The 27,118-nt window shown below is 42.0% G+C and overlaps 1 protein-coding gene across 2 annotated transcripts in view; it reads left to right on the top strand.

Moving 5' to 3' along the window:
* Positions 1-27,118, top strand: part of ARVCF (ARVCF delta catenin family member) — a 152,030-nt gene that overhangs the window by 44,425 nt on the left and 80,487 nt on the right. For both annotated transcript variants that reach the window (XM_058816432.1, XM_058816433.1), the window contains exon 2: positions 19,624-19,782. In XM_058816432.1, the coding sequence (XP_058672415.1) occupies positions 19,624-19,782 (159 nt within the window). The remainder of the gene's footprint in view (positions 1-19,623; positions 19,783-27,118) is intronic.

The following is a 27,118-nucleotide window of genomic DNA, read 5'->3' as shown; positions in this document are numbered from 1 at the left end:
GCGCTTAAATGGTTATTGCGTGGTTTAGAGCTGACTTTATTTAGATGAATGAGGTAGTTCATTCTACTATTAGCTGTGCCCTAGCAAAAAGGATTTTTTCCTCCCCTCTCTTTTTAATGATTAAACACCACAAACAGAAAATGCACTGTGGCTTTTGCTGGAAAGACAGCACAATGGTCTGCTTCCTTCAGAGGGAGTTCATCAGTGACTCACATGCAACTTCTGAAAATACTGTCTTAGTTTTCTCAAATGTCAAAAAATTCTCAGGGTCTTTGATACAATAGATCATCAAGTCATGAAACGTGGATATTTAATTAGATCACGTCTGTAGCACAATATTCCAGGTACTGTTAGACTATACTTGGAAGTCTGTCTTCATTTTTGCCATTTTCTGAGCTGCTGATTCTTTTTCCTCAACTAGTTTTTAGCCCCAAGTAATCTGTCAGCAGAGCAGCTTACCCTGGAATGCTCATGGATTCTTTCTGCAACCCCTGGTCAGCTGTAGGACTCCAGATACCTCACACTCTGTGACCTGGCCCCAAACTGCAGATCTTTCATTTTTCACTGTACCTCATAATCTCTTTCTATGTTGTGTGCTTTTCATGGTTCTTACTCAGTACAGATAATTTAACAAGACTTGCAAGCTGTTTGCTTTAGCTTTCATTCTTTCACACACACCATGTGTAGCCTATTGCCTCTGCCAATGAAAAAGAAAAGCAGTTACCAGAGCTGTAAGACCCCTGACCTCAATTCTGCAGGTTTTCTCTTTTACCTGTTGCAGTACAGCATCCTGTCTGTGCAGGGCTTGGATCTTGTGAGAAAATTCAAGGGCAGCCAGAGGGGTGAATCAGATTACTGCAAAAGCTGACCGAGTTTCTGATGCTCTAAGGTATGTCACAGATGGGATTTTTCCCTCGTTCTTTTCTTTTTTTTTTTTTTTTTTTTTTTTTTAAGAGCAAAGGGAGAAAGACTTATGACATTGACCATGACTGTGCAGATCAGTCCTTGGAGTGAATGATCTGTGTATCTGTCTGGCATGGTTTTTTTTTAAAGGTGTTACCAGAGAGACAAAATCAGCTGTCACACAAAGCCTGCCTTGGGAGAACATTATTAGTAAATCCCTAGATGTGAACTGTTCTTCAGAAATATCAATCAAGGCAGTTTTATTTCCCTGTTTCCTTTTGCATGGGGAGGGTGTGTTTTCATCTGCCCTTCCCTTACTAAACCCTTCAACCTTTTGGTACTGCCCTGGTCATCTGGCTAGATTTTGCTAAGACTGTTACCTCTCACCATTCCCAGAGCATCTCAAAGATCTGGAAGAGCAACTGGATGGAAAAAAGTTTTGTCATAGTGGACTTCATTTATCAGAAGGCAAATTTCAGGCAGGAAACAAGGCATTTAAGCACATTCCCTAAAAATGCTTGGTTTTATTTTTTTCTTTGTACTTCAGGTTTTTTTCTGTGCTCCATATATAAAATTGTCAAAGGTTTTTGGCATGTTCTCCTGAATTCCCATTGCAAACTTTTATGTTAAAAAAAAAAGCTGTGAATTTGGACAGACAGATGCATTTGGATAGATGTGCTGGTCTGTGTGGTATATTTAAGTTTAAATTTTATATATTACAGTTGTCCTTGCATGGATTTTATTATTATTAAAAGTGGCTTCTCTCCAGAGTAATTGCTCTGCTTCGCTAGTGGTTTAATTTTATTTCAAAAGAGCATTGTTTTTCCTTCAGGACAGTATTTGTGTCAGGAGTTACACCGAGAAGCTGTGGCTGTACCTTTCCCACAGTCAGCCTCCAGGTAAAGGACAGCTACAAAAGACATCAAGGACTCATCTGATCAGCCTGTACTGGGAAAGTAAAAGTTGGACTCAGAAACTTTTTGAGAGCTTTTGCTGTATTTATATCTCACAAGAAGTTACTAGCATTTCTTGTCTGGGGAGATCTTTGCAGGAAGTTCCCTTTAACTCTGTTGTGAAGAACCTTAGTAATACTTTCCTTTTCAAGAACAGAGAAGCAGATAGGCGAGGTAAATCTAAATCAAATGTCTTTGTTCCTCTGATGGCCAAATGTGGATTTAGGGATATATTCAAATGTAGCTGTGGCTTCTTCCCCATTTCCCAGACCCTGTCTTTTCCAGACCCTGCTAGGTGAATTCCCCTCCCTCTGGCTGATGCTCTCACCTTGGGACAGTTGAGCTGCAGCAGCTCCTCGTGGCCCACTGGAAGAAGCTCCTCTGGGTGCCTTCAGAGCTGGAGTTTCTGCCAGGCTGCCCTTTGGGCTCTGCTCAGCCACTCCCCAGGGCTGCTCTGCAGACATGACAGAACAAATGGGACATTTTTCAAAGCACCAGGCAGGAGTGGTTGTGGATCTCATCTTTCACCATCAACTGAATTGTCTCTGCATGCAGATCCCACTTCAGCATGGACCTCATACAGGTGCCTCCTCCATCCTCAGTTGCCGTGCTCCCAGGGTGAAGCTGACAGGACAAATCATATCTTCACATCTTCTCACCTAGACTGATTTAGTTAATAAATAGATAAAATTATGTTTGCAAATTAGTCCACTGGATAACAGTTACCTTGTATGACAGAAGACAGGATTTGATCTGGCATGCACTTTGTGTATTTGAAATAATTTTTCCTAATCCTTTGATTAAAATCTTTGACTCCCCAGCTATTCTGCTGAGACTGAAAAATACTGCAATGTTTTAATATCTCTAGCTGGATTTTGCGTGATATTCTTGTTCTTTTTTCTTCAAAGCAAGCAGTGAAGAGACAGAGGAAAAAGGAAAGCCCAGCAGCCCGAAGCTGTGTACAGTTGATATGCTTGGAAATTAATCATTAATGTCTTGCAGGTGGGCAGTAAATGTGTTACGAAGTCTTCTGTATCTGCATGCAGGGTAGTGAACCAAAACTAAGTGAAGTGCATGGAAAAGATCCCTTCAAGCCTGAATCCTTGAAGAGCAAAGAGTTGTCTCTAGGAACAGTCTGTACACATGGGCTTATTGAGGTTATGCTGCTGTGATGCTGTGCATAGTTACTGCTTCTCCAATTCCTTTCTGTAGGTTTATGCTGTATCAGAGTGCCTGGAAACTGAACATTTGCCTTTTTTTACTGTTGTATGCCTTTTACTAGCATTTGGAAGAGAAATACATCCTCCTAAATTAACTGTCAAATGATTTAATCATTGGGTGGGGCAGATATGCTGAATTAAAGAGGAGCACTTCATTGCTTTAAGAGAGGTTTGCCATCTCTTGGAAGGATGAAGTGCTATATGTGTTGCCATGTGGCATGTTGCAAATCTTTCAGAAACAGCTCTCCCAGACAGGAGGAATCATCCCACCTTTTCCATTTGCAGTGTTGTAAGCACAGTGTTGTGCACTGATGTTTTACATGGGTCACTTCAGAAGTCTTGCTTGTCATATGCCCATTATCAAGTGAAAATATGTTTGCCAGACAGGTAGCACAGATCCTGCTGACTCTATTTGCAGCCTGCCTTGCAGAGGATGTTATTATCTGAAAGTAGCTTTAATTTTTGTTCTAGTTATTTTGTACTTGCAAAGAAATTATTAACAAGGCCTCTGATTTAGGAACGTGATTTTGTGCTTCTCTGCAGCTTCTGCTGCTGCTTACCAGCATGACCATCTTCCTCTGGAGGAAGCTGTTTTGAACAGATCACAATTACACCTGTTTATATTGATAAATGTTTCTTTTGTGATATACTTTAACCATTTCCTGCAGTAGAATTGAGGTTGTACATTTAGGCTGTCTTCAGCTTCATTTTCTTGAGGTTCTAAGCTGAAGAAGCTCAAGCCTGTGCTAAAATGTGTTTACAAGAGGGTGCTTGTAGGACTGCTCTCCCCCCCCTCTGCTCCTGCAGGCTGAGCACAGGCCATGTGGAATTAAATAATGGCATTATGGCTGCACCTGAGACCTGTCTGTGAGAGCAGTTTCTGTCGGAATGATGTCAGATGCCTGGTCCTTGGGCCTGCCCAGCTTGCAGTAAGTACTGTGTTGTAGTGTGGTGGTACAGTGGTAAAATCTTGGAGCACATTATTTTAATATAGCTGAGACACTCCTTTTCTATTGCAGAGACAACTTCAGGCTATTTCTGCCAGGGAGCCAGGGTGAGCAGCACTGCCTGTGTCAGGGATGCTGCTGCTGCAGCCTGAGTTCGCCACTGGGTGTGGTAATTACAGCTGTTGATATTCACGTTTCTGAATTGGACTGAGTGGGTGTTGCATACGTGAGGGAATGCTGAAATTGGAGACCTGGACTAAATAAACATCAAAGGTCTCTGAATTTGCTAGGAAGGCTGCCATAATGAGTGCTTGTCCTCCATACTCTGACAAAGGGTTTTCTGGCCTCTGCCCTGTGTGGGTGCATCCAGGGGCATTAGGAGAGGTGGCATTGCAGTGGAGAGGGAATGTCTTGGAGAGTAAATTGTCTCTCTCAGAGATGAGGATGACAGCCTGTGGTGGCATGTGCTTAAGAGGGAGATTGCAGGACTGCTCTCCCTCTTCAACTGCTACAGTCTGAGCTTACACAGAGAGGCTGGTGCAGGATGAGTGCTGGAGTACCAGGAATGACGGGAGCTGTGGTCCCTGCCAGCTGACACTGACATGTGTTAAATAGTGTCTCATTGAGAGATTGATAGCATTAGAAAAATTGTGTCATTGAACAGAGTTGTGCCAAATGTAGTCAGAATCCAAAAATACCTTTCCTGCACTGACGAAAGGGTGTGGGAGAGAATGTGATGGATGTAAAGGTTGGTTTGATAGTAGTGGCAGCAGTTGCTAGAACAGGTTGGTGTAAGGGATGTAACAGTGTGTGAAAGGAACAGCCAAGGTTACTGCCGGTGAGGGGCCAAGAGATGAGTGATGGCCTCAGCTCAGCACCTCCTCAGCTTCTGCTGTGTATCACACTTGTGGCTGAAGTAAGAGTGTGTGTTGGCCTTTTAAAAAATTATTATGGATTGGAGATTTTAAATGTGTTTTCCATGTCTTCAGCCACAGGTGGATACACTGTGAATTTGATGAATACAAAAACATAAATTAGTTTTTCAGATTGACTGAAGTGTTCTGATGAACCTCCTGGGTAGTCACCATGCCTGACACCTTTCAGTAACAACAACAGGGCTTCAGTCTTAGAAGCACAGCAGAGCATATGGGGAGCCAATTAATTCAGTAGATACTAATTAATAAACACATTTCCTCTGGGGAAAACCTTTTAGCACATCCACTGTTTGGCCCAAGATTGGGTTTGCACGCATGAATGGATAGCAAACATGCTTTCCTGAATTGTCACTTGTTATTTCTTGATGGGCTGGGGAGTGCCTCCCCCAGGCTGCTGCTGGCAGGCTTTGGGAGGGAGAGCAGCCTGCAGCTGATGCTGGAGCTGGCTCAGGCACCAGCACTGTCACACACCCCTGATGGCAGCACACATCAGCTCTGCAGGCTGAGCTCTCTTTGTGCGGAGCTCCTTCACCCCTGTGCGCAGTGCAGTGATCAGCTCTGGGACAGCTGCTGGGGTCCTGAGGCACAGACCTGCACAGAGCTGCTCTGGGGTGGCCAGGGCATTGTGGAGCCTCTCTCTTGCAGTGCAGCAGCTGTTTGCATCCTCTGGGCCCTGCACTGGCTGAGCAGGGCAGGCTGGATGGTTCATACACCCTGCAGGGCAACTCACCTGAGTTCCAAACCTCCACAAACTCGTGTTCTTCTGGAAGTAAATCCATTGTTCTGTCATCACATTCATACTGCTCCGAGGGTAAGAACAGTGAACGTTTCTGCTGGAGCCATGGTTATTGATGATGAAGACTTCAACATCTCTGCACCTGTTCCTGATAATTAATTAGTTCTCTTGTAAAACTTTCTTAGGAGAATCAAGATCCAAATGGTTTACTAAAGGTTTTTGCTGCTGACCATTTGAACTTGCTTGACTGCTCAAACTGGAAAATGCTGCATAATATTATAAGAAGTTATTTTCACTGATATTCTCTTCTGCCATGGGATTTTTGCTGCAGGTGTGAAGGTAATGTTCCTGAAGCAGCTCACTCACTGATTTGTTCTGAAGTTGCCATTTTAATAATGTAAAATTCCAATAGATTAATTATACAGACTTGTACTGAAATTTGCTTCTCTTCCCACTGAGTGTGAAGACAGAAGCCTACTATGGAAAACCACCTTCATTGCAAAATATGGCAGTGCTTCAGAATTGGCAGAGTGCTGAGGTGTGTCCTTAGTGGTAGAGGACTGCACCAGAAGCGCTTGCTACCTTCATGGTTTCTTAGATTCTTAACATTACATTAAATACTCTCCATTAAAAAATTGTTTTATTTCTTGTGGTGCATGTGCAGGTGTGAAGTTGTGAAGAGAAGAATTTTTTTCATGAAAGTCTGTAAAGAATATAAAGGCTTCTCTGATGATTTCACTTCCTCTTAGAGAAGTTATGGTATAAAATGCATGATGAAAAGATTTTGTCTATTATATCTTTAATAATAAGTAAAATTTCTAAAGCATTTGATATTTAAATATGCTACTTGAACTTCATGGAAGAAACAGTCAAGTGCCCCTTAAGTGCTCATTCACTGTGTATTTATTACCTATCAAAATGTTACCTGTCTTTTCCAGCCACATGGGTAACCTTTCCTGCTTGGTACTTGCAGCCTTTATCCTTAGCAGGGCAAAATACTAATCCCTGATGAGTGCAACTGAATGATGGGTGAAGTCAGCAGAAATCTTTCTACACAGTGAGCTGGCAGGGCAGGTTTGTAAGCCAGCAAACTGCAGTGCTTTGCAAAATATTATGGCTCCAAAAGCACAATGAATTATGTCTACCAGATTCACAAAACTGGGATTAAGAATAGCTGCAATGTCTGCTGCTGAGGGTATATAGAGCACATTATCTGGTCTATTTTCTGGGTTTCTAAACACATTTTAGATGTGTACTAACAGCCTGTTATACTTGGTGGCTTTTGTTAAGTGAATGATAAGGTTATACTTTGGTTTCATGTAATTTTGCAAATGGAACTGTGCTCAGTTTAAACTTCTGGCAAAAATTAGTTTTCTGTGTTTTTTTCCTGTGATCAGAGTTGCTGATGATTCCTTGTTCAGGAGTCGGTTTAATTTCTGCGTGCGTGAGCTGATAAATGGTGGGAGGCTGTAAATGCTGATGTGTTTGGTCACTGTTGACACAGATAATTTAATTAAGTGTAGAATCAGACTAGCTTTCTGCCTGTGGGGCGTGAAGTGTTCATGGTGTTGGACACAATTTGCTGTTCAGGATGGATATCTCTGTCTTCCACCCGGGTAACTAGATGGGTACATTTGCTCTTCCTGATGTGCTGTCATCCCTTGTAAGCAAGATTTATTAATTTGGCTCCATCTTTGTGTTGTGTTGTTCTTGTGCTTCCCTGGTATTCATTGCTTGGGGCAATATTCTCTTGCCAGTCCTCAGCCAGAGCTCTGAGCTGTCCTGCCCGGGGGCTGGAAGTGCTGGGACTGGCACAGGAGTTCCTGATGTGGGAGATAGGTTGTGATACATCTGGCTCTGAGCTCTCCTCCCCTTTGTGTCCTTCCCTGAATTAATCACTTGCACACCACCATGGGACAGTTCAGACTCATTCTGTTCATGCTGAGCTGATCCAGAAGTGTCCCCAAGGCACACACAGGACATCGTGCGGTTGCCTGAGTGTTCACTTGTGTCAAATCAAATACTGGGCTTGTGCTCAGGTTTCTTGTGTTTTATAATCTCTTCCCTGTCAGTACAAGATACACATCTAATGAGAGCTTAGCAACAAAAACATAGTCTAGGCAAACCACATAAAAAGCCAAAGAATGACATTATGGTGTTTGGAAAGCCTTAATAAAGAATCTTAATATACTGCCCTGTGTGGAGGGAGCTACTGCTCGCCAGAAGATTTATGTGGTGAACAAAAGCACTGTTAACAGGATGGAATTAAAAACTGAAATATTTCTTTCATACTTTTCCCCTCCTTCTCTTTTCCTGCCACTTTTTTTTTCATGTGAAAGCCACTGATTTGGCTTCCACATGACACTCTGCTCATTTATGGGTTCAGTCTCTTCTCATTTTTATCTGTCCTCCCTTTTCCCTGACGTGCTTTATTGTTTGGTTTTGCCCTCCCTGGATAGACTCATGCATTTTGTAATGCTTTTTCTCCTCTGTTCCTCTTTTTCTGGCGTTCTTCAGGCTGCAGCATTGCTTTTGCAACTGTTTGCCAAACTTACCATCTTCCATGCATATGCTTATCTGTTACTAACTGCAATACTCCTGATTTAGCAAGCTGAGATGTAGAATATTATGGATTTCTGTCAGATGAATTTATTTGTTAACAATTTGTTAATATAATTGAGTGATGGGTTAGTCCAAGTCAGCAAATCTGACTTGTGGGTTCAACAGCACCTTTTTGGAGATGTTTTTTGCTGCTGGAGACTCTGGGAAGGAATTAGAAGACATTGGCTTTCTCTTGGGAAAAAAATAAACCCACAAGCTGAAAACCAAAGTGGGATGAACCCTGACAGTGTGTGTTTCTGAGAATATTCCCAGTGCTGTGCTCAGGGTGAGTCCTGAGGCAGGAACAGTGTTTATGGCAGGGTGTTCCTAGTGGGTGGTGGACTTGCTGCTGCTGGATTTGTAGTGATTGAGTCTGTCTTGCTGTTAAAAAAGATGGGTGGGATGAATGTTTATCTTTGATTCCTTGTAAAGAATTGGGAGAAAAAAACAAAACAGCTTCATTTGAACTCCAGGAAAGACAGCTGTGTGTATAGATGATTCCAGTACAGCTAATGCTTTATGGAGGACTTTGGTTTATTTCTGCCAAAATTTTAGTAGTGGAGGTGGGTCACAGGAAAGCCTATAAAGGAGAGGAGTCAAGATGGGGTACCTGGGTGCTGCATTCTCTGCCAGGAGAGGTGAAAATGGCATGGCCTGTGCAGGCCTGATTTACAAAAGGAATCTGACAGAGGAACATCATTTGTGTGAAAGGGAAGCTGTCACTGCTGCCAGGGTGCATGGAGGGATTTAGGAACTTGGAGTGGTTCTGGCCAGGCTGTGAGCAAGCTGCCTAGGAGTTTACTAACACCCCATATCCTATTTGCAGCCTCAGCTTGGCAAGGCTTCTCTGGAAAAATGAAAGATTCTGTTTTCTGGCATAAAACCATAACAAGGAGTGGGAGGGAAGTGCAGCTGTCCTGTCCTTAGGTTCAAACAGCTTGTCTTGCCAACTGCAGAGAAGTGCAGCCTTCAGAGCATGAGTTTAGTTTGTGACTGATGGTTGTTAATAGCAAGTCCTTAATTTCCTCCTGATCTCTTGTTTTGATCTGTGTCTGTTTAATTGAGAAATGGCTCTATCTCAAAAGCCCTCTGAGAACCTGCTTAAAAGTGATTTAGACTGCTGCCCAGACAGCTGACTCTTGGGCTGCATCATGTCTCAGTATTCATCATATTTGAATTCCATTGTGAAGTCCCAAATAAAAACACATGAGAAATAATAATAAAAAGGTACTATGTAAATAATTGAACACTTGGCAAACGTGATAGGATTTTACAATTCCAGTGCTTTAATGTAGAAGAGCTGACTGTATACACAGTGCCAGGAGGAGTGAGTGGTCATAGAAAGATGCCTATTTCCAGCAAGTATGTGGAACATTAGCCAGAGCTGATGACAAATGGAAAAAGCTAAACACATTTAACTAAGAAATTGAGAGCTATTTTACTTTGCTGGTGAAGGTATTTACCTCTGGGCAAGTGACTTCCACCTTAGCTTAAATTACTTTTTGCTTTTTGAGATTCATGCTGTAATAGCAGTCCTTGCTGAATGGGTGCTGTCGATATTGAGCACTCTTATTATAAACTGAATGGAACCAGTGGTTTCCCATTCATTTTCTAGGTGACAGTGCCTGGATAAAGGGTGCTCATCCTTTCTCTTTTCTTCAGTTCCTGGTTCCTGCTGTCCCACAGCTGTTCCAGTTGTGCTGGCAGGTCAGGTTTTTGGAGCTGTGCTGCAGACAGCAAAGGCTGGGAATGGGACACACAGTCCTTCCTGGGCAGTGGTTTCTCAGTTGACACAGTGCTCTGGTTTGCAGTTTGGCCTTGCTTGAAGTGCTACTGACAGCTGAGAAGGGGCTCACTGGTGGGAGGAGAGGCAACTCCATAGGCAAAAGATGAACAGGTGCCATTAGCCCCTTCTCTGGCCAACAGAAATCTCTGGATTGCATGAAAAAGTAGTTTACTGAGGGCAGGCTGGGGGGGATGGAGTATTCCTTCACATGCTTTAAATAATTTATTCTCAGCCTGAAAAATCTTCAGAGTGTGGTAGCAGTCAAGTGTGAGGAGTTGTGTGCATGCAGGTGAGCACGTCTCCATTATCAGGTTTATCAGTAAATAGAAACATTTTTCTTAAAAATAATTAGGCCCAACCTGTTCAGCAGCAAATTTTTCCATATGTTTCTTCTTTACTTGCAGAATTCACACTTGCTGTCTTAAAATTAAATGTGTGTGTGGCTTGTCAGTCTTCACCACAGACACTGGTTAAACCTTTCTCTTGGAAGGGCTCTCCATCAGCTTTCCATTATACCTTTAGGCACTTGACCTGTAATCAAATCACTCCTTGACCTTCTTCTGAGGTTAACAGCTGGACCTTAGGTGTGAAAGAGAGACCTCTGATCCTGCTGTTCTCTGGCTGTTCTCTTGGGTGTGCTCTGACCCCAGTGCAGTGCATCCACATCCTTCCACAGTGGTGGATATGAGAACTGAACATGTTCTTATGCAGGATTTTCATATCCAAGTGCTCACCTTTTTTGTTTGTTTGGGTTTTTGTTGTTTTTGTTTTGGAGTTGGTTTTTTGTTTGGTTTTGGTGGGGTTTTTTGGTTTTGTTTGGTTTTTTCCTTGCTTTTTTTCTTTCCATACTGTTTATTGCTAGTTTAGCACAGGCAGTTCCCTCTTCCCAATGTGTGAGGTCTGCCATGTACAAGTAGGGGTAATAAGGTCAGTCTTAGGGAATAAACAGAAAATGTGTGAAATAAACAGACTGCTGGACAAAAAACCATCAGTGAGCTCTCTTGGGTAGTTGAAATAGCACAGTAACTGCACTGCACTTGGGAAAATTGTCTTTGTGCTGGAATCTCTTCCATTTGGAAGATTTACAGCAGTCAGAGCAGCCTTTGGCTTTGTTGACTTGTGTCTTTTGGTGTTCCAATGGATTTGTACCTATCCAGGGCCCTCCTGCACAGTTCAGTTCCTTTCCTGCTGTCCCTTTCCTGCTCCCTGGGGTTGCCCAGCAAAAGGAGCCAGGCTGGGTCAGAGGTGTTCCCACCTTCCTGCTGTGCTGTGTGCAGACCGTGGCTTTGGTGGGGGGCTGGAATGGGGTGGGATGCAGGGGGAAGAAGCAGTGAGTGATTTACCAGGGATCATCTCCTGGGAGCTGTTTGGGCTGACACAGTCCTGCTGCCTCCCTGCCAGGCAGAGCTGCTCTGGGGCTTAATAGTGGGAGACCCTGGCAGGCACAGTCCTGGTGAGATGGGTGATAGGATTTATTGTCAATTGCTTTGTATTCCCTAGAATGAGAAATAATTTATTTTAAGGAACAGCTTTCTTGGAATGCAGGCTTAAACAATCATCACTGGTCTGTTTGTTCTGTTTCCCTCAGGATTAGAAAAGTTTTTTTTTTGGTTTTTTTTTGCTTTTTGTGTTGTGTGTTTTTCCACAAAAAGCATTTCTGTGGCGTAGTTCAGCTCTACCAGCAAGATTGTGGGTGGGTGAGGAGATGAGTTAAATTTAACACTGATCTGATATGGCTCCTAGGACACTCAAATAATGCTCCAGCCTTGGTCGTAATTCAAAGAATGCAGAGATGGTTTAGATCTGCCTTGAAGTTAAAAGCAATTCTCTAAGGTAGTTTTGTAGCCGTGCAAGTGGGCGTGTGTGTGTTAGCCTAGAACTGGCTGTGTCTGGCAGGCTTTGGTTTAACTCACTAATGATGTGTGAAGGTGGCTGGGGTAGAGTCTGGGACACACAGACTGCAGAAAGAAACCTGCTCTCACCTGCCAAACTGACAGTTGTTTTTTTTGTTTTAGATGAAGGACCTAGCTTGTACTTCTGACTCCCATGTGCATGTAAGTTTGTGGACTTGATCTCTAGTAACACATGCATCCATTTAATTTGTGATCCAAACTCTGTGGGGTCTGGAAGAAATGAAATCTGAATGCTTGTCTTGCAGAAAGGAATGTAAAATTAGTCATTCCACACCATCCTTAATGCCAGTGCTATAGAGGCAGCAGGTGGAGATGAAGGAAAAAAACTTGGTGGAAAATTATAATCCATGATGTAACCTCGTCCCACTAAAAATTTCCCTAATTTAGCCTTGGTTAGTTCATCTGAAAGACTCCAGAGAGGAAACAAGTCAGATCTGTTTTGGGTTTGGTCAAAGATTAGGCATGCAGATTTACATTGTATTTGTCTTTGGGAGGTAGTTTGGCAAATTGCAGTGAACTCTCTGTACAAATCTTGGTGAGAAACAATCATTTCCTGCTCAGTTGCCTACTGGGCAGGCTGTCTACAGTTAAGGGAAGGAGAGCTCTGTGTGCTAGGTGCTCTTTCATTTTTGGAGTTCGGTTTTTGTTCTTTTTTGGGGTTTTGGGGGTGTTTTGTTTTTTGGTTTTTTTTTTTTTTTTTTTTTTTTTTTTTTTTTTTGGTTTTTTTTGGCTTTTGTTTTTTTCTTTTTGGGTTTTTGTCCTGTATAGTTTTCATATTACAAATAATGACTTATGCTTCTATTTTACTACTTGATCTTGCTGAACTGCTGGGAGAAAAAAGGTTATGACTAAGGGACTGAATGATGACTTGTGATACCCTTGTCCTATTCTGGGTTCTACACAGAGTACTTACATTGGGGCTTTGAGGCCTGGATTCATCCTCCAGCTTTAATGCTTCCTTGAAGCACTTGATATAATTTCTGTGCGGAATCAGTGGCAAGAGCTGGATATGTCCGAGGAAGTAATTTAGTCTGTGCAAGTTCTGTTTTCTGAGGCTCCTACTCTTCTTTTTGACTAACAAGAAAGAATTAAGTTATCCTGCATTTAGATACCTTGCTAAGCTGCCTAAAGTTAAATGGTGTGAATTTGAACCTATTACTCATCCGTTTCCCCATCTGGAAGTTGTGTGTCCTCAGACTTCCTTCCCAGGAGCTGTTGAGGTGAGCAGACAGCTCTGTCACATTGCAGCACTGCTGCCCTTTGCAGTGCAAAGCTGCTGGTGATGGTTTTGTTCAGAAAATCCAGGGGCATGTGTGGTTTCCTGAGCATTACCTTAATGTAGTGGCACTGATTAACATGTAAGTTTTAAGTGCATATCATCCCATCAGTTGAAGTTGACTGAGATGTAATGTCTTGACATCCGTGGTTAACACCCAGTCAATCTGAAAAGCAGGGCAAGGCAATAGAGAGCCCTGAGAGACACCTTGTCAGAGTGACAGATTGCCCTTTCTCATTCAAAAAACCAGCTTGCATGGCAGTGCTAAACAGCTCCTGGAGAAAGGGGAGCAGAGCATGGGAAAAATACCCTATTTGTTTAGGCCTTCCCATGTATTTTTTGTTTGTTGCTCAGACTTGAAGCTCTTGGTTTTCCTTAGTCTGAAACAACTTAACAGCAGGTTGAGAGGAGCAAAGCCTCTGGGATTCTGCCTCTCCCACTTCTAGTTCTTAATAAACTGTTTACAATCTCCTTCAGTTTCCTAGCTTTGTATGGAAAAGTTCAGTGGGTCAGCTTTCCCTTTAGCTTCATCCATCATTCCAGTCAATTAGAAATAGTTGAGGGCCAATTGCCCGGTCTTCCATTAACTGAGACACTTCAGATTGTTTAAAATAGCATAAAAGGATCTTTGTTGACCGTGGGGCAGGCGCTGGATTTGCCCGTTGATGGGCAGCTACCGCGTGGCTGAACAGAGCCCCAGTGTGTCCTGCTGTACTTGAGGGATGGATACTGCTGCTCCAGGCCTTGGCTGGCCTTTGATTCCTTCTCCTTAACCTCCTGCTCTCCCTGAAAGGTGTTATGCCTTCAAAGGGTGAATTACCATGCCTGCTTCCCAAAAAACCCGCTCCTCTTTGTGGCTTTTCAGAGTTCCTGTAGTGAAGGGTTTTCTCCAGTTGCTGAAATGTTCCTTTTAACCTTGGTGCTTTAAAAGCTCTTGGCATTATTTGTTCCTTGCTTGTCGTGTGTGTTTCTGAAGGACAAAGGAAGTGTGTAAGTGTTCAGGAAACAGTTGGTGCATTGTGGTGTGGGGCTGAGTTCATTCTGGTACCCCGTGCCAGGACAGCCTGCTTTCATTTGGGGCTAACATTTCCCTTCTGTTCTGAACTGACCAGCCTTAGGGGAGAGCTTGTCAGAGCTCCAGCAGAGCTTTGGGCTTTCTCATAGGTTGATGTGTTTGGGTTCACATGGAAGTGCACTGAATACATTGTATACATGCATATACATAAATATATATATATTTATGTATATAAACCCCACATTTTATTTCACATGAGAAAACAAAAGTAAGTTTACTAAATGGAGGTTTGTTTATCTGCAGCAAAGTACATATTTATGTATTCCCATATTTAAGTCATTCTCTGTATTGTAGACTCCCCTTCCAGCATCATGGGTGCCTGGGTTTCAGTACAGGCTGGTCCATGTGCTTTTTGTTGTTCTAGAGCCACCCTGCTTGAGTGTGCCATCATTTGATCCCAGTTTTGGCACAATGTTTCCCCTGACATGAAGAATTTTGGTGGGTCTGGCTATGTCCTTGTGCTTTGGTGCTGAAGACTTGGACCTCACTGTGCTTTTTGAGCTGGGGGAAACAGCCCGTGGCAGTCCCTGAACTTCAGGTTTCCTTGTGCTTGCAGAAGGTGCTCTGCCTTGCAGTAGTGCAAGCACTGAGTGTATGAGGGCTCACCTGGTTTTGAACAGCAAACTAGAAAGAGTGGGAAGGTCTCCTGTACTGCTGCCCCTCAGGGGACACAGGCTCAGTGATGGGCCTGAGCTGCTCAGCTTGCAATCAAGCTTTTGCACTGCTGAGATGCACAGAAAGCTCTCAGGACAAATCAAGGCAGAGAGCACAGCAGGGATCTTGAGGCTGTGGTGAAAGAAGGGTGCTCTGACAAGGCAGGAGGCTGTGATAACCAGATTTGAGAGTCTTTAGCTGCTGGAGTTGATCTTGTACTAGAAAAAGTCTACCCCAAGTACGCCAAGTTCTACAAATTCCATCAGTGATTTCCTTCTTCTCTGATGTCCCAGTCTGATGCAGATCTCAACACAGACTTTTTGTTCAGCAGCTGTGTTCCTGCAGATTTGCCTTTTGTGTCTTTTTCCACATGCTTTCAGCAAATAAAAGCTTGAGGACATGATTGAGCTGGAGGTGCAGACCTGAGTGGGAAGGAGACCATTGGGGCACAACATCAGCCTGAGCTTGACTCCAGCAGAGCCAGTGTTCTCTTGCTTTGCACTTAGAAATAATCTCGTGCTTTGCAGAGATGGAAGCTTTAACAAGTAACTTAAAGAGTAGTAGAGGACAGAGAATCCACATTTAATTCAATTAGCATTGTTGTCCAATGCCATTAATTATGCCCAGACTTGTAATGTGTTTCACAGAAGCTGATACACTCAAGCTTTGTCTGTGCTGGGGTTGGCTGAGGACAAGTATGTCCACTGATGTAGAATCCAGCCTTTGTGCTTTGCAAAAACCCTCAAATCTGGTATGTGACTGTAGCCTGGAGTAAGGAGTAGCTGGAATAGCCTGCACTGCAATCTTTAGAACAAAGGAGATCTTGGGGACAATGCAGATTTGATGTACATGATTTCAGTATTCTTGAAGAGAGGCTGTTTTAGTGGAAATAATCATCCCCTGCAATTTTATATTATTTCCAGACTGTTTAAAATTGTTCCATAGGCAGAGAATAAAAAACTTTGTTTACTGTCTTGAAGTAGGATGTCTGATCCTCCTGGGGGAGGTTATTCTTTTATTAAAACAGATATAAAATAGCTACTTTGATGGAAATACAACGCTAGGAATTGAAATGGTGATGATTACAGAAGCTATAGTAGTCTAATGCAAAATAAGCCCTAGGAGATATGTGCCCTAAATGATAAATCACTGTTCTTTAACAAAACAAGAATTACTGTTACTTTATGTTTCTTGCTTATTTTACAAGGTCTTTAGCTGTTTCATCTGTGCTTAACTTTTACAGGCTGGAGGTAAATTGATTGTTGCTTTGTGTTGTAAATAGCCTGGCTTTTTTAAAGCACACTGGAGATGCAAGCACAAATCAACAGGATAGGATTCATTTGGTCTCAGAAAAGCAGAAGTAAAAGGAAGAGTCATGACTACTGACACCACATGCAATAACTGCACTGGAATCTGTTCCTATAATTTGGTGGAGTTTTGTTATCTCATTGCTTTTGCTTTGGAAGCCTCTAGTAAGGTAAATGAGAAAATGTTATTTTGTTCTTCTAGCAGGCAGGGAACTACTGGTAGCATTATTCATTAGGGGTGTCGTGTTCCAGCCCTATCCAGCAGCTTGTGGTTTACTCTGGATAATTAGGCATACCTGCCAAATGTTTGCAATCTGAGATGCTGAGGTGTATTTAGCAAAAAAGAGCGTCGTAAATAATGGCTTCGAAGCTGAGTGCAGAGGAAGTAGTTGAAAAGGGTAATGTGTCCCAGTTTCTGCAATTTGTGATGACCTAAAATCCTTAATGATGGTGTCTAAAAGCAGATAACAAAACCTTTGCATCTTTTCTACATTAATGTTCGCTTGTGACAGCTCCAGGCTAGTGATGTAGAGAAAGGAGTGGGTTTGGAGATGAAAGAAGCACCTGGTTCAGGAAGTTCAGGGGTGAGCTGGGTGCCAGGCTGTCCCCTGAGCTGGGTGCCAGGCTGTCCCCTTGGCTGTCCCCTTGGCTCACTGCATTCCTCAGCAGCTCGCGCAGTAACAAGAAAGACACAGTTGATGCTGGCTGGGCACCTGTGTTGAGATATCTACCTTGAGCTTTGCAAGCTTTTAGCCTCTCTGATGCCTAGGACAGTCTCTTGCTAACAATAGTTTTCTCTTGTAGGAATGCAGATCTGTACCATATCTCCCTGAATCTTCATTTTAGAAGCAGCCAGAGGATAAAATCCAGCACAGCGCTCATTTAAAGACAATATGCTCCAGCTTGCAATTTGCTCATGTTTAAGTGCCTAGCTTTTAAGGTTTCCTTTGCCCACAGGCAGTCTGAACACAAAGGCAGGCTCTCTCTCTTTTTTTTTTTTTTTTTTTTAATAAAGAAAAAGTATTGCAAAAGCTCAAAGAACAAAATATTTCTTTCCACCTTCCATCTCCTCAGGTTTATTATCAGAAAGCAGAGGCTGCCTTTATAAAGTCTAGAGGGGAACAGAGACATGCCAGCACCTCAAGTGCAGCTGGAGATGAAGGTGGTGGATGAGCTCTGTGTGTACATACTGGTGTGAGAGCAGTGAGAAAGTTCCACCTCGAAGCAGTGGTGATCTTTACAGGGATAAGGTGTTGTGCAAAAACCCTCTGCATGTAACTGATTTCTTTATTCTTGGTAAGCTTTGGTTGAGTGAAGATGAATAAAAGTTCTGAGTCTCTATTGCAGTATTGTGTAAATTATTCTCTTTGCAGGAAAGTTTCACTGTGGGGTGTGAGAAAGGGAGTTGCAGTTATAACACAGTATCTTCAAGAAAAATGTGAAGAGAATAATGTATTTATTGCAGGAGCAATTCCCCTTCTGGAGCCATGCACAGAAGGCACGATATGCCATCTGAACTCTACCATGAAGAATTCAGCATGTATCATAAGTTATTTGCCATTAATGATTTGAGTCCTGCAGACTGGAAGGAGTGATTTTCTTTAGGATTTCAGAAGCCTTATTCACTTTGATTCTGTAAGCTGAGTTATTCTGTGGTTTCAATGGAAATGGAAGTGGTGCCTGCTTGTATCACTTCTGTGCCTTACCTTTGAAGGCTGTGTCTGTTGCATTTTGACTGAGGTGATTGGCAGAGGTTTATTGTCATGGTCTTGGTTAATATTAGTGCTTACCTGAAAATGGGAGTGGCTTTCTTACTCAAGTCTGAGTTCCAGAAGGTCAGAATACAGCTGTAAATAAAAGAAAACTGGGCATAGGCATCTCAGCTTGTTTAAAGAGAAATAATAGATCATGCAAGACTTAAATGTGGACCTTAATGAGACATCAGCAGCAAAAGGTCATATGGCACAGTAAAAGGGGAAATACAAAGGCTATAGCTGGGTTGAAATGCAATTTTTCTAAATGATACAAAATGTGGTTTTGTAGTTCCCTGGTGATGAAGCGGTTCACACGTGGAGAATATTTAAACCTTTGTGTAGTTAGGCTGAGCACCTCTGTTACAGCAGTTCCATCCCAAGCCTTTTTATTGTCCTGTGAAGAGATGGAGTGAATTTGTCCAGAGTTTGCTTTCGGCACAGTGTGTTCAATTTGCAGTTTGGCCTTTGTGTCATTCTTCTTGGATTTTATGGTTTTGTTTTTAAAATATGTATGTAAAAATATGTCTGTGTGTGTATAGTCCTTAATAAAGGATATTCTTTGAGTGTCTGTTTGACAGGATGTGCCAACAGATGCCCTGCTTTGGCTTTAAAGCCTCTGTAGCCAGACACCTTCAGGGCTTGTAATGAAATGAGCAGTTTGTAGTTTCATTTAACATGGCTGAGGATTCATGATGCTGGGCAAAAGTCTGAGTTCTCGGTGCATAAGCTGGTTCTTTATTGGCCTCTTGCTGGGAAACTTCTGAAAGACATTCATCTTCCAAAGGGAGCTTGTCTGATTTCTGTGCTGGAACACACAATTGCATAAGAAAAAGGAGGGTTCAGGCGCTGGTGCTGGCAAGAGCAGTGTTCTCTTTAGGCAGCATCCCTGCAAGAACCTGCCTTTGATCTCCCTGCTTTCTGTTTAGATTTTATTATGTTGTCTATCTGTTATCAATTTAAATAAGCTTGTAACCAGTTAGACCTTTCAGACTTAGTGAGGCTGTAGGAAGGGAAGCATTTCAGGGAATTAATCTTTAGCCAGGAAGTTTTTGTTTAATTATCATGGCCTTGGGCAGTTTGAGAGAGGTGTCTATTTAATTGTAGGTGTTGATGTTTTATAGCCTTCTCTAGTTTCCAGCTGCGTGTACTTTATCAAATGCAAAGGAACTTTCAATGGTGTATAAAATTAACTGCTCTGAAAGCCAGTGGGCCTGTTCACTGCAGAACTGAAAGAATGTTTTTGCAGAGAAAAATTCCACTCCTTCTATGCTGGGCATTGAGAAAGCTTAAAGCAGATTTAAATTTAAGACAGTCTGTTGCCTGTTAATATGAAGTACTTGATAGATGCTTCACATGATTTCTGTTTGCTGCACTGAGCCCAGTCATACCAGCACAGTTGCAGCAAACTTGTCTGACAGGAGATAATCCTTTCTATGAATCTCTGCTTGCAAATTGTTGGGTAAAACGTGGGGTTTTTTCAGTCAAAGAAGCTGAAATCAGTGGAGTACTTACACCATGATGGTAGAAGTGAGAAGTTAATTTTTTTTCACTTGCTCTTTATAGGAACAAAGCCCCAGTAACCAGACTTCAATAGCAATGATGCAAGAGCCTCAAGAAATGGTGGAAGAGACAGTTACTGTGGAGGAAGACCCAGGCACTCCCACTTCCCACGTGTCTATTGTCACTTCTGAAGATGGAACCACAAGGAGAACTGAAACCAAGGTGAGAGGTTAACAACCACTGAGGAAAATGGCAAAGTGCCATCTAATCATGGAGTGGAAATAGCAGGGAGTAGCCTGAGTGATGACAATCATGCTATTGTGATCCTCATCCTATTGTGAGCATCGTGTTTGCCAGCAGAACTGAGTTCAGGGCTTTTTCAGTTTCACCTCTGTGTCTAGATTGCTCCCTATCAGCTGTGCTGATACTGTTCCTCGTGGAGCTGTGAACTGAGCAGTAGAAATTACCCAGGTTAACCAAACAAAAACACCAGAACCCCTCCTCAGGGGGTTATTCTTATCTGCTTATTCTTGCAATATTCACTTCATTCTACTGAAGCAGTTCACAGCATTGCCCTGCAAACAAAAATTGATGAGTTGATAGGGCTTGGCTGAGGAAAATATGTCTTAAATTAGAGACAGTCTATAATAACGTTATATTATGATTATGCCTTTGTCCTGTGGAACAAGAAACAGCCTATGTAAATAACACCATAGCATTTAAAACCTGCAACAATCTTGTGAATGGCATCTCACTCCTAATGCATGGGGAAAGCTGGGTGTGCTCTCAAGTGACTGTACCTCAGGTTTGGCTGGATTATGGGTGTTGCAAGTGTTCTAATTTTCCTGATATCTTTTTGTTCTTGTGTAAGGTAATTTTACAGTCTCTGTTGAGCAGGTGCTGTGTGTTCATGGCTGCCTTGGGTGCTTTCAGTGACACTAAAATGTTAAAAAGATGAAGGGTGATTCCTGTTTTAAAAACTTCTAAACAGGACTGATTTTAAAAAGGGAGGGGATTGTTCAGCTGCTTTCTGTGTTAAAAGGAGTCGAAGAGAGGTCAATGTGTAAATCAGTGTTTATTTTCACTGGTGCTCCAGATTTGCAGTCCTCTAGGATATCTATTCAGGACATCAGATCCTCAAGTTGAAGTAAATAAATGTTGATTTCCTGAGGTCAGTAGGCCTGCACAGATGATAAACTGAGTATCTGGTTTAATAGTGGTTGCAGTTAGTTACAAGGTGAATATAACTGGCCTATTTTCTGATTGTTGGAAGGAGATTAAGGTCTTAAAATAAAAACAGATGAACAAAAAACCCCCCACATTTTTATTAGCTCTTCAAATAATCTAATATATTTAGTTTGTGACTTACATGAAAGAAATGCTATTTTCTTTCTAGTGGCAGCAACAACTACTGTTATTTGCTGAAAGGAAGTGATAAAATTACAGTGGGGATGGACACCTTTTTATATGTACTAATAGTAGTGCATAGTTTTAGGAGGCTGCAAGGGCATAAGATTATAGCTATGACTGTAAAAATAGAGGTGAGGCCGTGCCTCACCTAGATAACAGGACCACATGGAGTGAAGTAGTTTGTCTGGAATAGTTGTGGCACTGATAAAGGCTGTGTGTTTGTCATGGCTCAGAGCTGTGATTTTCTCCTCTGTATTGGGGGGAACCTCCTGTTCTTCCATCTTCCCACAGGAGAGCATAGTGGCAGCTTCAGAGCAGGCATTGTGGCTGCTTAGGGGAAAGGAAAATTGAAAAAACAGCAACCCTGGAGCTACTGTTCCATTTCAAAGAGCAAGGCTTTCTTGTGCTGCTGCAGGTCACGGCAGGTACTGAAGTGTGTCCAGGATGGGGGTGGGATGTGGAGCTGTCTTACTCTCAATTTGTGTTTTTTCAAATAATGCCACTGACTGCAGCTAAAGTACCACCTGGAGCTGTTTCCCAGTAATTCATTGCTACAAGTACCAACAAAAAATACTGAAAACACAGTTGTTGAGAAAAGAGATTCTGAAATGTCAAAACACAGCCTGGTTTAGCCCTGACTCTCAGAAGAGGTGATGAGACTTTGGTGGGTTGTTGCCTCTGAAATGGTTTTGTTTTGACTTCTCCTTGCTATGATAAAAAGGTATAGATTTAACAGCTCTTAAATTCTAATCTGAGGTCAGATTTTACAAGTTTTTTACATCACTTTGTTCTTCAACTTGCATTTTGTTTTGGTAGGGACTGTGAAAATGAAACCTGTGTCACTGGGGTTTAGTAGCATCAGTTAATTTCCCTGGAGTTAATTGTCATTGACACAATCATTTCTAATAGGTGTCATCATGGTGCTTTCATAGCTCATGCTTTTATGTGTGAGAGCCTTACAGAGAGAATTAAGTTTCCTGGTACCTCTGTGCAGTGGCAGAATTCTGTCCTTGCTGCTCAGGGGAGGGTGCTGAGGGAATCTCCCTGGCATGGGAGATGCAGCTATGTGGATGCTGGCCATCCTGCTGGCCAGGAGTAGGAGATGTTGAGCCCAAAAACTGCAGTTTTGTGCCTCTGCCTGTTCCCTCACAGATTTAAAGAAATTGAAAATACACTTAACAAATCCCCCCCAAACCAAAGCACCCCACAGGAATCTGACCTTGCATTCAGTGTGCAGGTGGGACTTGTGTCCTTGTAGAGGAGCAGCATTTCCTGTGCTGGGAATCCTCACATCTCCTGACTGACTCCCCAGTGTGAAGCTGAGATGGTCACACTGTGCTCAGGAGGGGTAGGTTTTTACTCTTTTTACTCTGAGCAATAGCCCTTTATGCTCTGCATTGCTCTGCTTGCTCCAGGCTCCTTTAGGGAAGGATTTAGAACCTGTTTTTGTTGTGTCTATAACTAAGGGCTCTGCTGGACAGTGTTAGCCACAATCTCCAGCATATCTGTCTTGCAGAGCAAGTGGGGACATGAGATACTTCCTGTGACAGAGTAAATAACACAGGTCGTGTTTTTTTAAGAGCCAAAGAGACCAGAGATGTTTTTTTTCAAATGTATTCTTTCTTTGGTGGATAGTTTATGTGGGGATTTGTCGACCTGATGCCATTTTTGGATTCTTAAAAGGAAATTATCACTTATTTTTGTTAAATTTTGCCAATTTCTAGCCTACTGGAGAGCGATGCCTCTGAAATTCTTCATCTTGAAATGCAGCACAGCAAAGGCTGTAAACGTGAATGCTCCTGGATGCTGCTGTTCCTTTATTCTCTGTTCCTTCCCCTGTTGTTTCAAACCCATAATTTATAGAGGTTATTCTTTTCAATAGTGTATTAAGTAAACAACCTTAATCTAGATGCATTGACAGTTTTGCTTTGCTTTTCCCTCATCTTTGAAAATGCCTGTAGCAGTGAAGCAGGAAGAAGGCGTAATAGAATTTAATATTTGACATATTTTAAATAGAGAACATCTGCCTTTTCAAAATGAGATATCTCTGGGTAATTTTCCCCTACCTGTTATTCTTTTAGTGTTATACTAAGTCCCTACATAGCATTCATTGCACAAAAGATGTAGCAGATAACACTTCATTTCAACTTTGTAATATCTCTGGAAGCCAAATACCCATCAAGCTAAAACAGGGAAAGTCACCTTGGGGAGAGACTTCCATTTCTTGCTGCTGGCTGGAGCACTGCCAGGTGTTAAAGAGAGCCTGTTGTAAGTGGCTCAAGAGAACTCAGTAAAGCAAATTAATGTGTGTGTTTGTGTGTAAATGTTCGCTTTTTTTTCTTTTTCCAGGCACCTCTAATTTTTATCTTTGAAATGCCAAAAGATTTGAGATATGTAGGTCACTGTTACTCATTGAAATTGATGTTTTATCATAGCAAACTGGGAAATCAATCTGTATACAAAGTTGTTTAATTTGTGATCCATCCATTTTCTTTGAGCTTTCCAATAGTCAGCAGGTGCAGCTCCCAGCAGTGATGAACTGCTGTTCCCACTTCCTAACACCTGTGCTAGGAAAGTGGTTCTTACCAAAACTCTGGGTTCTGCTGGTGCCAGGTACCCCCAGAGGCAGTTCTTAGAAACTTTGCAGGAAATTCAAAGGAATTAGGCAATAGAGCCAGAATGGATTTAGCTGAAGTTGAGGGCCCTTTCAAAATGTGAAATACTAGGCTTGAAATTGAAGAGGAGAGATGTCAGCTGTTGTTTTGAAAACCTGCAGGGTGAGTTCTTCCACAGCATTTAATAGAAAGGTAATAGCTTCAACCTGCATGGGCTGATAAATTTTTACAGTCCATAGTTCAAAAATAAGCTCACAGAAATGTCAGGATGCTCAGATGCTCCTGCATTCCTTGTCATCTGATTGTTGGTTTACAACAGTTTCAACAAGATTGTTACCCCTATCAGCTTTTATAATGCAGTTAATTTATTTTAAATAAATTAGAGGCAAAACAAAACCAACCTGAGAAACAAAGTGGAAGGCAGAATTACAGATAAGATGACTGCATCTGACCATGCCAGCCCAGTTCCACAGAGATCTTGGTACTGTCTTTAATCCTCTGGGACTGAGCATTGTGAGGCACCTACTTGTACCATGTGCACATGCATCCAGTAAATCCAGTTGTTGGATAGTTCCATGTTTTTTCTCCCATCCTCCTAGATAAATAGGATAAGGGACAGAAAAATACAGAAGCTGCTCCAAATGTGTGAATATTTCCTTTATGTTCTATTGGCAAATGTATTTCCAGAAACAGAATTAGTGAAACCATTACCATGGGACCTGTAAGGGACTTATTTACTAAAATCATTGTTATTTATGTGATGAACAATGGTAAGGTCAGTAAACCTGAAGTATACTTCGATTTTGGCGTGTGGAGAGCAGCAGTGAAAGCACTGACTTGAAGTATCACAAAATATTGGCTGTGAGAGCTTGAACTAGTAGGTAAATTGGATTTTTTTTTTTGTCCTGTAGCTGTACAGGGCATAAAGAATTACAAATATATTGTAAGCATACTCAGACAGCGTCTTCATAGGAAAATACTCTGAAGCTTTCTTCTGGTACTTCAAGATTGGGGCATTTAAACAATTGAGCATCTTTGATTTGTCATTGGGCTGAAAAAAACCTAAACCTTTTTACACGGGTTTTCTTTAGGGAAAGTAAACAGAGGAAGTCAAATTACCCTCAAAGTAACTTGTAACTCTGCATTTTTTTATTAGAGCACATCTACAGTGAGGAATTGATGCTAATAAATCTTTTTTAAGGTTGGGTGCATCTGAAGGGTCAGGTGTCTCTCAGATAAGGCTGTCTGTTGGGGCTTCCATTTGGAATGGCTACGTTCTCTCTGGCTAATGCATCAGTATTAAGGAAATCACAAAAATGTTGGGAGAGAAGATTACTGTGCTGTCAGCTGCTCAAGATTGCCTGTGTTCTTTTAAGAAATATAAATGAAATATTCCCTTGAGCAGGATTTCCTGAAATAAACGTGTTTGGTTTGTTGGTTGGGATTCTTCTTTTGTTTGGAAACCTTTCATTAAATGGACCTTCATCTGTGTGCTGGCTAATTGCTGCCAAAAAGCTTCCCTTTATTGTCCTGTCAGCAGCAAAATCTGTTTATCACATGATAAATCTTCTATCTCAATGCCTCTGCCTGACAAATGAGGCATGAGTACAAATACTCCCTCTCAAAATATAAAATGGCTCTGTTTGATTGCCCCAGTATAACACCTTTAGCATTACTGAGTGCCTTTATACTGTGAGAAATGCCTACTTTAATGCTTGAGTGAAATGTACCTTTTTATGTGTCTGACCAAGGTGGTTTTGATTGTCCTGGTACTTTGTGTTTGCTGCTGGGTGCAGCGTTCAGAAAATACTAAGAGGTGAAGCTGTGCTGATGCTGTAAACTTGTTTTTACATGTGCTCTGCTGCCTCACACTGAGTGTGGCTTTCTGATGGCCACAGCCATTGAAAGGCTGTCTCTGCTGGTCTGACAGACAGGAAAATAAGGCAAAGTAAATATAAATTGCAAACTAATCCCTTGCATTCTGCGTTGGCAATTTAAACTAAAAACCCAAATCTCTGTAAATACTCTGTAGATTGCCAGAGCATGGTGAAAAACTCACTAAGGGTAACTGGCAGGTCGCACATTGTCTAGGAGGTGATGTTCAGTGATCTGAAATTCTGCTTTGTGGTTTTTGTGTACATGTAGCAGCTTTGGAGACAATTTTCCTGGCTGTAACATTCTGTGATTGTCACCTCATCCTGTTTACCAATGACATGGAGCAAGCCTTTGATGAAGGTGTACCTGATCCTGCAGGACAGAGTTTATTCCTCTTTTGTGCTGTTGCTGCAGCCACAGGAGGTGTGTTAGGCACTTCCTATTGTCTGATCTTAGCAGCTTTAGGAAAAATGACAGGTGACAAACTGAGCATCGTGGCAGTCGTGTCTGAAAGGCTGTGCTTGGGCCTGGATCTGCTGTGTGGTGCTGAAAGGAGGAGCTCTGTGAGGTTATGCAAGGGCACTTCTTGGCATTTCGAAAGCTCTCCTTCCTTGTTCCTTTCTGAGCACAAGTATCCATTTCTGATTCATCAAATTGCTGACATTTACCTTAATTCCTGTTATTCCTGTTACTGGTTCCCAAATTCAAGAACACAAAGGCCCAGCATTTTGCACCCAGTTTTGTCATGGCTTTGCAGAACTCGTGTATTTCAGGCCTGAGAAATGTCACTTTTTCTGCTCTTACAAGATCACTTATGAATATGGCACTTTGAATAAAAGTATTGTTTCTGACTTCAGTAGAACACTGAGCTGTGTTGCTTTGTGTGTATCCACTTCACAAAGAGCTACTGTAAACTCTGCCAGCTCTTTCTGTCCTCTCACTGCTGAGTTTGTAAAAGCTGTGACAGTGGTCACGCTGACAACTGAGCGGAAGGGAGAAGTATTGTACACAGGTAACAAACAAAAACCCCTGTCGGATTGTATGCCATTAAATAAATGTTGAATTTCTAGTTTCCTTTTTTCCAGTTATTAAAAGTGTGCTTTGAAAAAGGGAGAAAAGACTCAGAGTCATGGAAGGATAGCATCTTTGCTGATGTTTACTTGATGAGGAAATCCCTTTGTATTGATGAGGAAAATTCTTTCAGCTGTGGTTCAAATTAGATACAGAGGTCATGTTGGTACCTGGCTGTGCTGCATGCAGCATCGTGTTGCTGTTAATTACACTGCTGGTGGAGAGACATTTGTGCTGCTTTCAGTCTTGTAGGATTTCATTACTTCATTATGTTGAAGTATCATTTGCTCACAGATGTGTGTAGGAAAAGAAATGCTGTTTGGGTGAATCTTATTCTGTTTGAGGTTTCTGTGTGAAAACATCTGGCTAGAGGACGTCTGGAGCCACTTCAAGAGATGTAGTCTAATTATTTTGCATTGCAGTAGCTTGGCTAATCTGTTGCCAATCTAAATGTTTAAATCAGAGGCAGTAGGTCAAAATATTTATTTGGACTTCAGAGCCACTGAGCAATCCAGGGATGCATGTTGTGGTTAACATTTCCCTTGAATGTAGCATTTCATTCTGAGACTTAAATGAAGAAAAGTGTC

Source organism: Ammospiza caudacuta, chromosome 18, assembly GCF_027887145.1.
Source record: "Ammospiza caudacuta isolate bAmmCau1 chromosome 18, bAmmCau1.pri, whole genome shotgun sequence".
In the NCBI taxonomy this organism is placed as follows: Eukaryota; Metazoa; Chordata; class Aves; order Passeriformes; family Passerellidae; genus Ammospiza; species Ammospiza caudacuta.
The sequence above is the reverse complement of the archived record's forward strand: the minus strand, read 5'-3'. Positions and strand labels throughout refer to the sequence as shown.